Raw genomic sequence first — 15,781 nt, forward strand, 5'->3', positions numbered from 1 at the left:
AGACAGAGCAAAACAGGGTGGGGGTAGAAAGAGAAGGAAACACAGAATCTGAAGCAGGCTTCAGAGCCTGACACGGGGCTGGAACTCACGAACCGTGAGATCAAGCCCAAGAGTCGGACGCTTAACCAAGTGAGCCACCCATGCATCCCTCATGCTGCTCTTAATAACTGGTGCAAACTCCCTATGGGCAGTTTGAATTAAAAAAACAAAACCAAGGGGCACTTGGGTGGCTTAGTCTGTTGGGCAACCAACTTCAACTCAGGTCATGATCTCAAGGTTTATGAGTTCAAGTCGCATGTCGAGCTGTGCTCGAGCGGGAGCCTGCTTTGGATTCTGTTTCCCTCTCTCTCTCCCTGCTCCTCCCCGACTCGTGCTCTGTCTCTGTCTCTGTCTCTCTCAAAATAATAATAAATATCAAATACACTTTAAAAATAAATAAAATAAAATAAAACCAAAAACCAAAAGCAAAAAACATACCTGTCGAACTCTCGCTATTGGTTCATTGTTAGCAGGACAATAAGTCGTGATAACCTTAAAACAAAAAGAAGATGACTCAGAAAATGCAATTCCATCCAAACTGGCAGAAAAGATCAAAGGGGGAGGGGGAGGAAGGAAAAAAAAAGATACCACATCCATACTGGGAATTTTTACACTAACTTCTATTAGAAACCGGCCACTTACAGAGCTTTCATTTTTGACCTAAACATTCCAAGGCACTTTTTGCAAAACCCACCCTTGCCATCTAAATGTTAGGTTTAAAAGCAATAGCCTAACTTAACCTGTTAACTTTGCCTCCTTTTCTAGTAATAACAGACAAAACTGACGAGTTTTACTTACTCTTCTCTCTTACTTTGCCCTGGTCAGAAGGTGAAATAGTCAACAGTGGACAGTTATGGCAAAGGGCTATGTCCACCCAAACTGCAGAGATTAGAAAGAAAAAAATCAAGACGTAGCTAAAAGATTTTCAGGAGGGATTAATGTATCCAGGAACCTAATGATTAGGTGTCACAGGAAAAACAGGCTCAAAACTACCAACCGAAGAGGGGATTAGGAAAATAATTTAAGGCACCTGTACTTCCTACAGTCCCTAATAACCTAAAAGAAGATGTTTCCTATAACAAAGCAAGTTCATGATATCACACATAACAAACTTTGTGGCATGTAACTTTTTTAAATATATATTTTATTTTTAAGGTTTTTTCATGTTTCAGATACAGAGAGACAAAGCCTAAGTGGGGGAGGGTCAGAGAGAGGGAAGGAGATACAGAATCTGAAATAGGCTCCAGAGGCAGCTATCAGAGCTGGAGGCGGGGCTCGAACCGCCAGATCATGCCCAGCCCGTCTGACGTTTGACCGACTGAGCCACCCAGGCGCCCCTATGTAACATTATCTTATTAAAGCTTTCTTTGGCATGCGGCTTTCAAAAAATCTGACTGATAATAACCCTCGCTTTCCACTGTATTCTAGAAGACATTTTATTGAGCTTTAAGTGGGTGCCAGTCATGTCTGGAAACGAAAAGCGAACAGGATTTCAGCAAGTCTGAGCTTGCAAACTCCAACAAAAGACCTCAGAAAAGGCAGTAAAAACTAAGGCAGAACGTTACCTGGGGACGCATGTCACATCAGAGGAGCCCGTTAAATACAAATGTGAGATAATTTCCCACCGCTAGCGTGTGGCATTTCTCACTCCCCATTGCAGAACTCTGCCCTAAGGTTGTAAGCGTGCATGCAAAGTTCAAGCTCCCAAATGTCACTGCTTCTTCATAGCATCCGAAGACCGAATAGTCTAGGGGCACTTTTTAAGGCATGCCACCAAGTGCACTTTTACTGTAAGATTTGGAAACTTCCCAGCCAGTACAACGGCCCACAGCAGCAGCGGGGGGGGGGGGGGGGGGGGGGGGGGGGGGGGGGGGGGGGGGGGGGTGGGGGCAGTGCCCGCGCGGCCCCCGGAACGCACTGAGGCCGCACAGATTCCCGGGACGCCCGCATACCTCTCCCCGGCCTCCCCAGCTTCCATTATACACGCCCTCGTTTTCCTCGCGGAGCCCCAGCTCCTTCAGCCAAGCGTACTGGGCCTGATTGATGAGCAGAGTGGACATGAAGGCGGCAGGCCTGTTCCAAGCGTCCGAGAGCTTGCTTCCCCTCACAAGGTGCAGACACAGGCGGTGGGGCACGCGCCACATAATGAGACCCGGACGCTCAGCGCGCGCGCGCGGCCTGGGGAGCGGCTGAAATAGCGCCCCGCCCCCCGCCCGGGGGAGCCCATTGGGCAGGCCGGGCCCCGCCCCCGGAGCTCGCCCCCGCGGCGCCGCCCCGCCAGTCTGGGTCTTCCGGAGGCGCGCGGAGCTCGCGCCCGCCTAGAACAGAGTGCGTGCCGCAAGGAGGACGTGTGAGGGCTACTGCCATCTGGTGAAAGACGCCGGGAACCGCGACTCCAGCTAGAAATTTTCAGCAAAATATTGGCCCTAAAGTATCCTAGTTTAGAGCAAGGCTTCTCAGGCTGGTGCCCGCTGTCACCTGGCCATCGTGTGAAATGCACATTTGATTTGGTGGCTCTGGGCTCGGGTCTGAGAGTCGCCGTTTCTAATCAGCTCTCCAGCGATGGTGGCGCGGTTGTTTCCGCGAAGCAGCTGCAAGAGGTTTTCGGTGGAGGGAGACAGAGGATTGTTTTCATTGCTTTGTTAAATTACAAATTAGAGTTTTCTAATTAATGCAAAGTGTTAAATGATGATACTTCTTTCTAAATACCCTGCCGGGGTATATTCTTACTTTTGAAGAACAAAGGCAATTTTCATCAATTCTCTTCATTCTCTAGTCCTTCGATTGTCCTGCAACAGCCTTTCCACTAACTCTCCCCCTCCCCGGTGCTTACCATTCCATCTCCCATAAAAGGGTCTACCTTTATATAAGGAAAATACTAACATCTCCAAGAGTTAAAAATACACATGCACTCTCGCACTCTCGAATCAACTGGGTTAATAGTTCTCTCAGTGATTCTCAACCTACCTTTTCAAAATATTATTTCTAACCCCCGGTGGCCATCCACATTGCAGCCAGACACTAAGTCACTTTGTTTCTATATAAAGCCTGTTTTCTTCCCACTGTGCTTTTGCCCTTGATATTCTCTCCACCTGTAAAACTCTTCCTTCCATTTCTGCATTCAAGTTTGAGCGTTATTTGTTCCATCCTTATGGCTCCAATAATTTCAACTAATACTCGGCATGTATCAAACACCTACCAGAAACTACAATGTAAGTGCTGCATATACACAAATAAGGTTTCTGTTTGTAAATGTTACACTTGTACCTAGTCAGGCAGGGATCATCTCTAACTCAACCTTCCCTGGCTCCACAGCTCCCAGCATGAAACAGGCTCATGTGCACTTGCATGAGTGAATGAACGAATGAAGGCATGAGCACACCTTAGGAAGAGTAGGCATGGATCCCTTGTCCAGCACTGGTAATCAATCTATCAACAGGCCGTCTACTATCGTCATCTGCCCTTAGGACTCAAGCACTAATTTCCCTCATTCTAATTCTCAGACATGTTTAACTGAGAATTTAATTCTGCTCCCTTTCTGGCTGGTAGCAAGATTCCTTATACATGTATCCCAACATTACAGTCTTCCTTCTTTTCTCCTCTATTTATTTCACAAGACATTTACGATGTACTAAATTTTAGGAGCAAAACGTAATGCCCTCAGGAATGTCAGATTTTTTCTCTTCACTGTGTCAAGTAGAGAAGTTCATAACTGTCTCTCTAAACCAGTTCTAGGAAAAGAGACACCAGCAACTGCCTACTTTGAAAACAGAGATTGCATCTCTTTATTTTACCTCCATTTTCAAAACTGACTTTGCCCTGGCCAATAGGAGGTCAGGAAAAATTATAACCAATAATTGTTTTTTAATTTATCTTTGAGAGACAGAGACAGTGCGAGTCAGAGAGAGAGGGAGACACAGAATCTGAAGCAGGCTCCAGGCTCTGAGCTAGCTGTCAGCACAGAGCCCGACATGGGGCTTGAACCCACGAACCGTGAGAGCATGACATGAGCTGAAGCCAGCCGCTTAACCGACTGAGCCACCCAGGTGCCCCTATAACCAATAAATTTTGATGGGGCAGAGCAGGAAGAGACAGAGCTAACTGAATCATGAGAGTACATTTCATATATGAAAGAGATGAAATCAATCATATAGGCAAGGATATACAAAAACTGCAAAGCCCTACAGAAATGTACACTTACAGACTGAACTCAGGACACCTTGAAAGTATTCTGTGGTAGAAGTGGCAGTCTGCAAATGGCCAATCCTCCTTTACAAATGCCTTATGAAAGGCCTTGTAGGATGGTGATTAAAGCAAGGACTCTGGAGAGACAGCGTTGTGACAAGTGAACAGTGCTTATGATGTCCTCAGTGAATGCTGGAAGTCTTCATTCCTCAAAGAGAGCTAGCTAGGAGGCAGAGAGACATGACCTGAACATGCATGCTTGCCCCAACGCAGCAATAAAGTAGAGAAATCACCACAACCCAGGATACAATTTCCATTTTGCAAACTCAAAACCTGATTTGTCAGAGCATGGGTAAGTTCACTGCTGCTCTGGGCAAACTCATTAATCAAGCTCACAAAGAAATAATGCTACAACTAGAAAGCTGGCATATTCTTTTATTGGGAAAATTATCTTCAGAAAGGACCAACAATTCACATCCTATAATCATTGCATTCTCTCCCAGGATACAAAACCTGTCTGGCTATTTAATGAGCCTGGAATCAGAAGAGTTATTGACTAACAATGTGATTTCAACATTTAATGGCATTATCAGGCTGAGATAGTCTCCCCAGTGTCTGAATTAAATGATAGCCTCAATGCAGTTCCAATCACAATACCAGAATTGGCTAGCAGATCTAAAGTGTAAATGGGAAAGATCTGAGCAATCCTACGAAAAATGAACAAATTTACATTACTTAACTTTAACAGTTATTATACAATTGTACAATTATTATAAACCTAAGTATTCAAGACACTGTCATGTTGGTATAAAGACAGACATAATGATTAATGGAACAGAATAGAGAACCCAGAAACAGACTCTCACACATATAGTCAATTTTCATGAAGATGTCAAGTGGGGGAAAGGATAGTCTTTTCAGCAAAAGGTGCTATATTATTTAGATATTCACATGTCCAAAAAATGAACCTTGACTTTCACTTCATATTATATACAATAATTAACCCCAAATGGGCCATGGACCTAAAAGTAAGAACGAGAACTGCAAATCTTCTAGTGGAAAACAATGGAGAAAATCCTTAGAAAGGGACCTATTCTATGCATTTTATGATATGTAGCTGCATCTCATAGTACATAGGGAAATGCTAATTCTAGCAAGAAATTGGACTCCTACCTCACACCATATACAATCAACTCCAGGGGGGTTGTAACTCTAGGTAGGAAAGATAAAGCAACAAAATTGTCTGAGTTTAGAGACCTGGAGTCAAGATTCAGCTCTTAAATAGCTGGCCGTGCAATCTCATTTCATTGTCCAAATAAAGGATTAGAAGAGGTGATTTCCAAATTCCTTTAGAGGTCTTAGATTCACACTCACAAATCTATATTTACTATATTCCATACACTCTAGAAACTGATCCCGAGGAAAGAATAAAACAAGTTTGTAAAAATGTGTCAATTGCAAAATTGGCTACAGCCTAAACAGATACCATCAGAGACTAAATAAATGATGGTATCTCCATGCAAGGAAATACTAGGTAGACATTAAAAAGGAGCTACATCTTTATATTGTGAAATAGAAAGGTATCCAGGATACATTGCTGGATTGGTTTTTTTTTTTAATTTTTTAAAAAAAGTTTAAAGTTTATTTACTTTAAAAAATTTTATTAATGTTTTTATTTTTATTTTCAAGAGAGAGAGACTGGGACAGAGGGCAAGTAGGGAAGGTCAGAGAGAGGGGGAGGCACAGAATCCCAAGCAGGTTCCAGGCTCTAAGCTGTCAGCACGGAGCAGGACATGGGGCTTGAAACCACTAACTGTGAGATCATGACCTGAGCTGAAGTCGTACACTTAACCGACTGGGCCATTCAGGCGCCCCTCATTTATGTATTTTGGGGGGGCAGAGGGGCAGAGAGAGGGAGAGGGAGAATCCCAAGCAGTTCCCATGCTGTCAGCACTGACCTGGATGTGGGGTTCAGTCTTACCAACTGGGAGATCTGAAAACAAGAGTCGGAGGCTAACCCACTGAGCCACCCCCATTTTGTAAGAATATTTTAAAAGTACGATCTATTCCCCCCTCCAAACATGAAGCGGGAACTCACAATGCCAAAATCAAGAATGGCATGCTCCAGCGTGGGGGGTGGCTCAGTCCCTTCAGCGACCAGTAAAGGGCCGAGGTCATGATCTCATAGTTGGTGGGGCCAAGCCCAGTGTCTGGCTCCGCACTACCAGGTAGGGGGCTGAGCACTGGAGAGAAACAACAGTAAGTAAAACAGACATTCCAGTCGGGGAAAGAAGACAATAAATGAAAATAAACATACAATTATTGATGCCATGAAGAAAAATAAATGTTTGTTCAAGAGTGAGGGTATATTTATTTTAGGTAAGGTGGTCAAAGATGGCCTCCCTAACAAGGCGGCATTTAATCAGAAAACTGAATCATGTAAGAGAACAACCTGCCCAAAGAATGGAGGTGTCAAGGGCCCGCCAGGCAGAGACCGCAGCAGCTGCAAAGGCCCTGAACCAGGAAGAACACAGGATGCCTGAGGGACATTGTGAGCAGCCCAGCGCTGGAGAGGGACACAGATGGCTGTGTTTGAGAATACGGGCCTTACGGTCTGGAAGAAGGAAGTCCACGCAAGGAAGCCCACGGAAGGTCTGAGCAGGGCAGTTACCTCAGGCGGTGTCTGAAAGTCTCCCCAAGAAGCTACAAAAAGAGTGGATGGTGCAGCAGCAAGAATGGAAGCAGGATGCGCGGGGCATCCTGGAGAGGGTTGTGAGGACAAGGGAGGAATCCCCGACAGCCGCTGTCTACGCACAACTTGACGTTTGCAGAAAAACACAGTTTGAAAGAAAACGCACCAGGCTGCTGGGGAAACACGAGATCCGTGTTGCCCGGAGTGGCGCTAGTGGTGCACAGTTTGCAGTGATTGCGCACATCCGTCAGCGATGACCCAGGTGACCCGGGAAGGTCGCGCACGTCGTCTGGGCAGGAGCCGGCCCCTCGCGGGGGCGCCCGAGCAGCCGCCGCCGGCCCGACCTGCTCGCCGCCCCGCCGGAAGTGCTCTCCTGACCCGCCGCGCCACGCCGCGGGAAGATGGCGCAGGACGCCGGCGACATGGAAGATGGGCAGCTTTCCGACTCGGATTCCGACATGACGGTCGCACCCAGCGACAGGCCGCTGCAGGTGCCGGTGAGTGCGAAGGGCGGGCGGGTCATTCGGAGCCGGGAACGCGCAGCCCGGGCTGCGAGGAGGGACGCGCGGCGGTGTGGCTGAGCGTCGGGCTGGCGTCCCCGGCCCGACACCAGGGCCCCGGAGGCGGGGAGAGGCGCTGGGCGCGGACGCGCGACAGCGGGCCATCCGAACCCTGGCTGGGCATATGGTTGCCGGGCGGGATCGCGTGGCATTCGGCCTCTTGGAGACTGGCGTGCAGCCGTCTCTTCCCGCCATGCGGTGCTCGGGGTTTCCCGAATTTATGGAGTTCTCTTGTTGCGGCGAAACTACGTTGTCTCGGCCCCGCAGATGTGGCCGAAAATGTAGAATCGGGGGACAGCGGCCAGAAACAGCCGATGGCGCTCCTTTTCGCCCTGAGCAAATAAGGAGACTGAGGACCAGGAATGAAGTTCATAAAATGCGCAGGGGCCTGGTTTTCCATATTCCCAACCGACCAAGCTTCGCCGTGCAAGAATGTGACATCAGGTTTTGAATTAACCTCCCTGTTTTTTTAAAAGGGAGTGTTTTGATTGCCCGCCAAGTAGCAAGCACTTTGAACGAGCTTTGTGCTAGGCTGCTTGCATTCGAAAAGTGGCGCCTCCACTGTGTGACCAGGACCAAGTTATATAGCCTAGTGCCCCGAGTTGTATAATGGGAATGAGAAGAATGTGTTAAGGATCTAGTGAGTCATACGGGGCACAGTAATGCCTAACAAATCTTAGATGCCTTAGTTATTTGAAGATCGGAAAACTGGCTCCCCTTCCCGCCTTCCATTTCTAGCACATACTTGGTTAATACAAACGCAGAGGTGTACCCTTTTGAATACAGATGTTTAGGAAATTGATAACGAAGGTTTCAGTTTTGGTTTTCAATCTCTTCCAGGTTATCTTAACATAGATTGACCCATGAGTTGGTAAGCTTAATACCATGAACTGTGCAGTTTTAGAAGTAGTTGGGGCTTCCAATGCGGAAGACTTTATTATCTTTAAAATTTTTTTTTTTTGGCTCTCAGCATGGATCCACTGCGCTGGTGAAGTCTGTGAGTCCGAGCTTTTAAGCCCGTAATAATAAATGCCCTTTGCAAAAAAAAATTTTTTTTTAATATTTATATTTGAGAGACAGAGCGTGAGTGGGGGAGGGGCAGAGAGGCAGGCACAGAATCCGTAGCAGGCTGCAAGCTCTGAGCTGTCAGCACAGAACTCGCGGGAAGCTCCAACTCACAAACCATGAGATCTGCGACCTGAGCCGAAGTGGGCACCCAACCCACTGAGCCACCCAGGCGCCAGGCGTTTACTCTCTAATATCAAAAAGGGTATGGTCACAAAACCATACAAAGGACGTTGATTTGTCTAAATGCAAGAACGTCGTGTTTGGAAACACGGAAAAATTCTGTTATTACCGTGTTAAACTTTAAATAAGACTTGTTTGTCAGTTACTTTACCAGCAAAAATGGGATTTACTCTGAAAGAGCAGAGAATCTCAACTCTGACCAACCGTTGCTACGGCGAAACCATGGGCAAGTGGGAAATACGGAGGAATGCTCTTTTGTAGAGGAGGCGGAAGAGTTGGGAGGGGCTGTAAAACAAAGTTCCTTGGAATAAACTGGGAGTTTAAAGTGTAGTGGCTTTTCTTTGGCTGAGTTGAGACAGTCTCTCATTGGCTGGGCTGTTGCCAGGCTACAAGAAAAGCTTTCTCTTGCTTGGTTAGTAAGGTAGAGGCCTTTCTGTGTTAGGTGCACGTTACGGTCTTTTCTTGATGATGATAGAGGAGAACTTCTAACCGGCTACCCCTAGTTTAGTGAAGTTTCCTTTTATTTTCACAACTGCCACTAAAAATAATGGCATATGCCATTTTCAAACATTCTGACAATAATTGAAAATATTGAAATTACTGAACATTGAACAACAATTGAAAATTTTTAATATCTTCAAAGGTAGCAGTTAAGAGCTTTGGTAAGTTTTTAGAAAGAAGCCTTAGAACTGAGTGCTATATTAGCTTTAGAAATAAGAGTTTGTGGTTTTAAAACTGGAAAATTCCATGTAGAACTTTAGAAAAGTAGCGACTGGATTGGTTTCAGAGATTCACTAAGGATTGTTCTGCTTCACAGTGGTCCAGCTGAATCCCTAAATAACTTTTTCTTTAAGTAGCACGTGGTGGGTGGGGCTACTGTGCTTCGAGCGGATTGATGGCATTTCCTTTCCCTTGCAGAAAACGCTGGGTGAGGACAGCCTAGTGAGGCCCTTCCAGGATACTGAAACACCGTGCGCCCCAGCGCCACATTATCGGACTGTTAAAAGTGTGGATTCCAGTGAGGAGAGTTTTTCTGATTCAGATGATGATAGCTCCCTTTGGAAACGCAAGCGACAGAAATGTTTTAATCCTCCTCCCAAGCCAGAGCCTTTTCAGTTTGGCCAGAGCAGCCAGAAACCACCTTTTCCTGGAGGAAAGAAGGTTAACAACATATGGGGTGCTGTGCTCCAAGAACAGAATCAAGATGCAGTGGCCACTGAACTTGGGATCTTGGGAATGGAGGGCACTATTGACAAAAGCAGACAGTCCGAGACTTACAATTATTTGCTTGCTAAGAAACTTAAGAGGGAATCTCAAGAGCATACGAAAGAATTAGACAAAGAGCTAGATGAATATATGCACGGTGGCAAAAAAATGGGATCAAAGGAAGAGGAAAATGGCCAAGGTCATCTCAAACGAAAACGACCTGTCAGAGACAGGCTAGGGGACAGACTAGAAATGAACTACAAAGGCCGGTATGAGATCACAGAGGAAGATTCGCAAGAGAAAGTGGCTGATGAAATTTCTTTCAGGTGAGCATTAAAATTTTGCCTACAAATGAGCACTTGAACAAGTCTTTCATTTATTGGAAATGATCCCAAGTACATTAAAAATGATTGTTCTTTTTGAGATTAAAGAGTTTTTAATTTGTTTTGAGAGAGCCTACATGTGAGCAGGGGAGGGGCAGAGAGACGGAGAGGATGGATCCCAAGCAGGCTTCGTGCTGTCAGCACAGAGCCCCATGCCGGCGTGATCCTGCAAACTGTGAGATCATGACCTGAGCTGAAACCAGGAGTTGGATGCGTAACCAACTGAGCCACCAAGGCGCCCCTCTTTTTGAGATTTCTTTATTTGAGGAATGGAGTCTGGGCTTACTTGGTTATAGGAATATATCTGTGTTTCCTTAAATTTGGAATAGCCTGTTAAAATAATTTTGAAAGCTTTTGTGAACTTTTAGCAACTCTTCCCATTTAGTGCTTATCTTCTTTTATTTTTAATGTTTTTTATTTATTTTTGAGAGACAGTGCGAGCAGGGGAGGGTCAAAGAGAGAGGGAGATACAGAATCTGAAGCAGGCTCCAGGCTCTGAGCTAGCTGTCAGCACAGAGCCCAATGTGGGGCTCGAACCCATGAACCATGGATTATGACCTGAGCCGAAGCTGTACGCTTAACCAACTGAGCCACTCAGGCACCCCAGTGCTTATCTTTTTTAAAAAGCTTATCTTCGGGGAGGACACCTGGGTGACTCAGTTGGTTAAGTGTATGACTTTGGCTCAAATCATGATCTCACAGTTTGTGAGTTTGAGCCCCATGTCAGGCTCTGTGCTGACAGCTTGGAGCCTGAAGGCTGCTTCGGATTCTGTGTCTCCATCTCTCTCTGCCCCTCCCATGCTCATGCTCTGTCTCTCAATAATAAATAATAAACGCTAATAAATAAACAAATAAATAAAAGTTTATCTTTTTAAATTGTGGGCTATTGTTTTATTCTTTGGTTTTTTTTTAATGTTTATTCGGTTTTTGAGAGAGACAGAGAATAAACAGGGGAGGAGCAGAGAGAGAGGGAGACACAGAATCTGAAGCAGGCTCCAGGCTGTCAGTACAGAGCCCGACATGGGGGCTCAAACCCACAAACCGTGAGATCATGACCTGAACCAAAGTCTGATGTTTAACCGCCCGAGTCACTCAGGTGCCCGTGTTCTTTAGTGTTTTCAAATACTCATGACTTTTCTAACTTTATTGAGGCATATTGTACACATGATAAAATTCACCCATTTTGGGTGTTGAGTTTTTAATAAATTTATGTTTTACAACCATTACTGTAAACCACTTGTAAAACGTTTCCATCAACCCCAATAAAATCCATCATAACCATACGATCGTTTAAAGCTGTTCTTTGTTCCTGTCCCAAATAACTGCTAATCTACTTTCTGTTGGCATAAATTTGCATTTTCTGGACATTTCTTATTAATGGAATCATACAGTGTATATTCTCTTGTGCCAGACTTATTTCACTTAATGTAATATTTTTTGAGATTATTCCATATTGTAGCAAGAATCAACATTTATTTTTTAATTTATATACCTATAGAAACATCCATATTGAATTGCTGTTCCTTTCTTGGCTTATTAGGAATACTGCTCTGTGACTTTTGACATACAGATATTTGGACGTGTATTTTAATTTCTCTTGGGTAGATACCTAGAATAGATTTCTTGGTGTATGGTAAATCGATTAATTCATTTTTTTAAACAAGTTCAAATTTTGTTTAACTTTTATTAGCTCCAAGTCATTAATGACCAATGTCATTTGAAAATAGATATGGTTCAAGAGTAATATTGGTGGTAGGGAAAAATATTTACTTTTCAGGCAAGCCTGTCACTGTTAGTACTGGATTTTTAACCTACAGTGGAGTTTGGAATTTGAGCATTGGAAAGGAATTTAGAGATTTCATAAACCAAAGACTTCACTTTACAGATAAGGGCACTGAGACCCAGTAGTTCATCTGGCTTCTCAAAGTCAAAAGCTGTTAAGTGTCAGAGAGTCAGAACTAAACCTTGGTCCCTTTGTTCCTAGTTGAGTGCTCTTTCCTCAGTGAGGCACTGCCTCTTCTTGAGAAGGAGCAAGGAAGCCAGGACTAGTTAGAGAACTGGTAAGACTCCCGTATCACGCTTCCTTTGTCCCTGTGGAGTGTGGAGTCTTACATTAGAAATGTTACTTGGGCTTCTTATCTCTTTACCTCTCCGTGGTAGGATGAAAGTAAGTACCGATTTCACAAGGTTGTCGAGACAAGTGAGATAATACAAAGTTCTTAGGATTGTGCTCATCCCATAAGTCAGTAAATATTAGCCATAGCCATTCTGAGGCAGAGAAACTAAGAGAAAGGTGCTGTCCATCTTAAAGCTCCCAGACATCTCTGGAGTTGGCAGAACTAAGTTTTAGGCAAAACAATTGAAAGCATAGTGTATGGTTTTTACTTGTTTTGACAAGAAAGGACTTACCTCCTTCTGCTTTTAGGCTTGCATTCCCTTTGCTGGATGTGCACATTTGTTCTGAAAGCCACCATAATCCATCAAGGCAAAATGAAGAGGCAAGTTATGAGACTTGAGGTGGAACCTTGAAGTTACTGTCTTCTTGGTTGACCCAAGGTGGTGTTTCTAAGGTTAAATATTAAAGATTTCAAAATGCAGATGTTAGCCGAATAGGATTTTGATTCTACTTGGGCACTAACCTGGAGACTAAGGTAGATTTCTTCCACTTTACACAACAAATACAGGCGTTCATATTACTCTGTTTGTTCCTTACCAGGTTGCAGGAACCAAAGAAAGATCTGATAGCACGAGTAGTGAGGATAATTGGGAACAAAAAGGCAATCGAACTTCTGATGGAAACGGCTGAAGTGGAACAAAATGGCGGCCTCTTTATAATGGTAAGACTAACTGCGCTGTTGTTCCTTTTCATATTGTGTTTCTTGTGATTTTTTTAATAAAATAAACTAATCTTTGTTGGATATCTTATTTGCCAGTTTATTGCAGTGTGTGTCAGAGTTTAAAAAACTGAAATTAAAAATTCTGTATATGGTTCGATTTTGCATTTATTACTTAAATCCTTACAAAAACCATACATAAATTATATCCTGTTAGTGTGCAGTCAACAACACATCTTACAGGATTCGTTGAAAGTAGGGGCTAACCTTTATTTATTTATTTATTTAAGTTTATGCGTATTTTGGGAGAGCGCACAAGTAGGGAAGTAACAGGGAGAGACAGGGAGGGAGAGAATCCTCACTGTCAGCGCAGAACCAGACACGGGCCCCAAGCCCACGAACCGCGAGATCATGAGCTGAGCCGAAGTCGACACTCAACCAACTAAGCTACCCAGGCTCTTATGTTTTGGAAATAGAAAATAAACCAACTAGAATATATAGCAGTAGCTAAGGAAGTAGCCCATGAACATAGATTACAGAAGTTAACCACAAAACAAGTTTTAATAGTCATGAAGGGTGCCTGGGTGGTTCAGTCAGTAAGCATCTGACTCTTGGGTTCAGCCCACGTGATGATTTCGAGGTTGGTGAGTTCTAGCCCTGCATCGGGCTCTGTGCTGCCAGCATGGAGCCTGTTTGGGATTCTCTCTCTGCCCCTCCCCTGCTTGTACTCTCTCTCTTTCTCTTTCTCAAAATAGAGAAACTTAAAAAAAATAGTCATGAATGTATTGGCACCCTTTTTTGTGTCACTGCTGATAGTTGAACACAATGTTATAGATTCATTAGTATTTTAATACTGTAATAATAAAGCTTTATGTCATGGTGACTTAAGGAAAATCTGTTGGATGTTGGAAAGATGCAAGTCCAGACTCTTTTTTGATGGACTTTTCCCTTGTACAATTACTTACAGATGTGTGCTATGCACTGTCCTAGACACAGGAACCTTATGTTGTAGTTGGAGGTGTTTTTTTTTTTTTTTTTTTTTTTTTTTTTTTAATTTTTAATGTTTTATTTATTTATTTTATTACAGAGAGAGACAGAGCATGAGCAGGGGAGGGTCAGAGAGAGAAGGAAACACAGAACTGGAAGCAGGCTCTAGGCTCTGAGCTAGCCGTCAGCATAGAGCTTGACACGGGGCTCGAACCCACGAACGTGAGATCTGACCTGAGCTGAAGTCGGAGGCTTAACCGACTGAGCCACCCAGGCGCCCCTGGAGGTGTTTTTTAAATTTACTTATTTAGAGGTGCCTGGGTGACTGCAGATTAAGCATTGGACTTTGGCTCAGGTCATCATCTCACAGTTTGTGAGTTTGAGCCCTGCATCAAGTTCTGGGTTGACACCGCAGACCCTGGAGCCTGCTTCAGATTCTGTGTCTCCCTCTCTCTCTCCCCCTCCCTCTTTCTCTCTCTTTCTCAAAAATAAACATTAAAAAAAAAATCTTTAAGCTTTATTTATTTGGAGAGAGAGCATGAGTGGAGCAGGGATAAAGGGAGAGGGAGAGAATCCCAAGCAGGTTCTGTGCTGTCAGCTCAGAGCCTCACGACGCAGGAGTTTGATCTTACGAACCGTGAGCGGAAATCCAGAGTTGGACCCTTGGGGCACCTGGGTGGCTCAGTCGATTAAGCATCCAACTTCGCCCAGGTCACGATGTCATGGTTCATGAGTTCGAGCCCCACATCAGGCTTTGTGCTGACAGCTCCAAGCCGGGAGCCTGCTTAGTATTCTTTGTCACCCTCTCTCTCTGCCCCTCCTTTACTCACGCACTCACTCTCGTGCTTGCTCTCTCTCTCAAAAAATAAACATTAAAAAAAAATTTTTGTAGAGTTGGACCCTTAACTGACTGAGCTATCCAGGCGCCATGGTTCTCTCTATTTACAAGATGCTTTGGCCGTTCACAGAAAGAGCCTAAACAGTATCATATGTCTGCTTCTTTTTGTAGAATGGTAGTCGAAGAAGAACACCAGGTGGAGTCTTCCTGAATCTCTTGAAAAATACTCCCAGTATCAGCGAGGAGCAAATTAAGGTAAAAAGTGTAGTGCCCTTGACTTTTAAGATCCATCATAATTTGACTTTTACTTAGCTTCTGTTAATTCCCATCACCAGTTCTGCCTGAAATGGATCAATTTAGTCATTGTCTCATGTCAAGTAAAACATGTGCCTTTATAAACTCTGCCTCTTCTATTTTTTTAAATTTATTTTTGAGAGACAGCGCGAGCAGGGGAGGGTCAGAGAGAGAGGGAGACAGAATCGGAAGCAGGCTCCAGGCTCTGAGCTGTCAGCACAGAGCCCGACACAGATCCCAAACCCACAGACCAAGAGATCACGACCTGAGCTGAAGCCAGACATTTAACCAAATGAGCCACCCAGGCGCCCCCTCTTCTTTTTCTTCCCTTTCTGAACCAGGGTCACAATTTCTTCTATGGCTGTTTTTGTGGTCGTTTAGCACGTAATTATTTTTTCTAGCCTCCCACAACTTTTTTTTTAATGAAAGATTTCAAACATGGAGAATAGGTGAAAGAATACTGGAATGAATTTTGTGCCCTTAGATTTGGGGTTGTTAATATTTTGAGATTCTTA

At 44.3% G+C, this 15,781-nt stretch overlaps 2 protein-coding genes across 3 annotated transcripts in view; one reads left to right on the forward strand and one right to left on the reverse strand.

The window, feature by feature from the left end:
* The window catches only part of ALDH7A1 (aldehyde dehydrogenase 7 family member A1), a 49,156-nt gene extending 41,981 nt beyond the window's left edge, over positions 1-7,175 (reverse strand). The window contains exons 1-2 of one of the 2 annotated variants that reach the window (XM_029941813.1): positions 7,083-7,175; positions 478-531 (exon numbers count right to left, since the gene is read on the reverse strand). In XM_029941813.1, the coding sequence (XP_029797673.1) occupies positions 478-531; positions 7,083-7,160 (132 nt within the window). In that variant the 5' untranslated portion in view covers positions 7,161-7,175. Of the gene's footprint in view, positions 1-477; positions 532-1,991; positions 2,218-7,082 lie in introns of those variants that run through there. The other variant, XM_029941811.1, reaches the window with a different exon arrangement.
* A 21-nt stretch (positions 7,176-7,196) lies between these two features.
* On the forward strand, positions 7,197-15,422 carry PHAX (phosphorylated adaptor for RNA export). Its single transcript, XM_029941814.1, has 4 exons — positions 7,197-7,413; positions 9,643-10,256; positions 13,030-13,150; positions 15,144-15,422. Exons 1-4 carry the CDS (start codon positions 7,318-7,320, stop codon positions 15,282-15,284), a joined length of 972 nt encoding a protein of 323 aa, XP_029797674.1. The 5' UTR covers positions 7,197-7,317; the 3' UTR covers positions 15,285-15,422.
* The last annotated feature ends 359 nt before the right edge of the window (positions 15,423-15,781 follow it).

Source organism: Suricata suricatta, chromosome 6, assembly GCF_006229205.1.
Source record: "Suricata suricatta isolate VVHF042 chromosome 6, meerkat_22Aug2017_6uvM2_HiC, whole genome shotgun sequence".
Lineage (NCBI taxonomy): Eukaryota > Metazoa > Chordata > Mammalia > Carnivora > Herpestidae > Suricata > Suricata suricatta.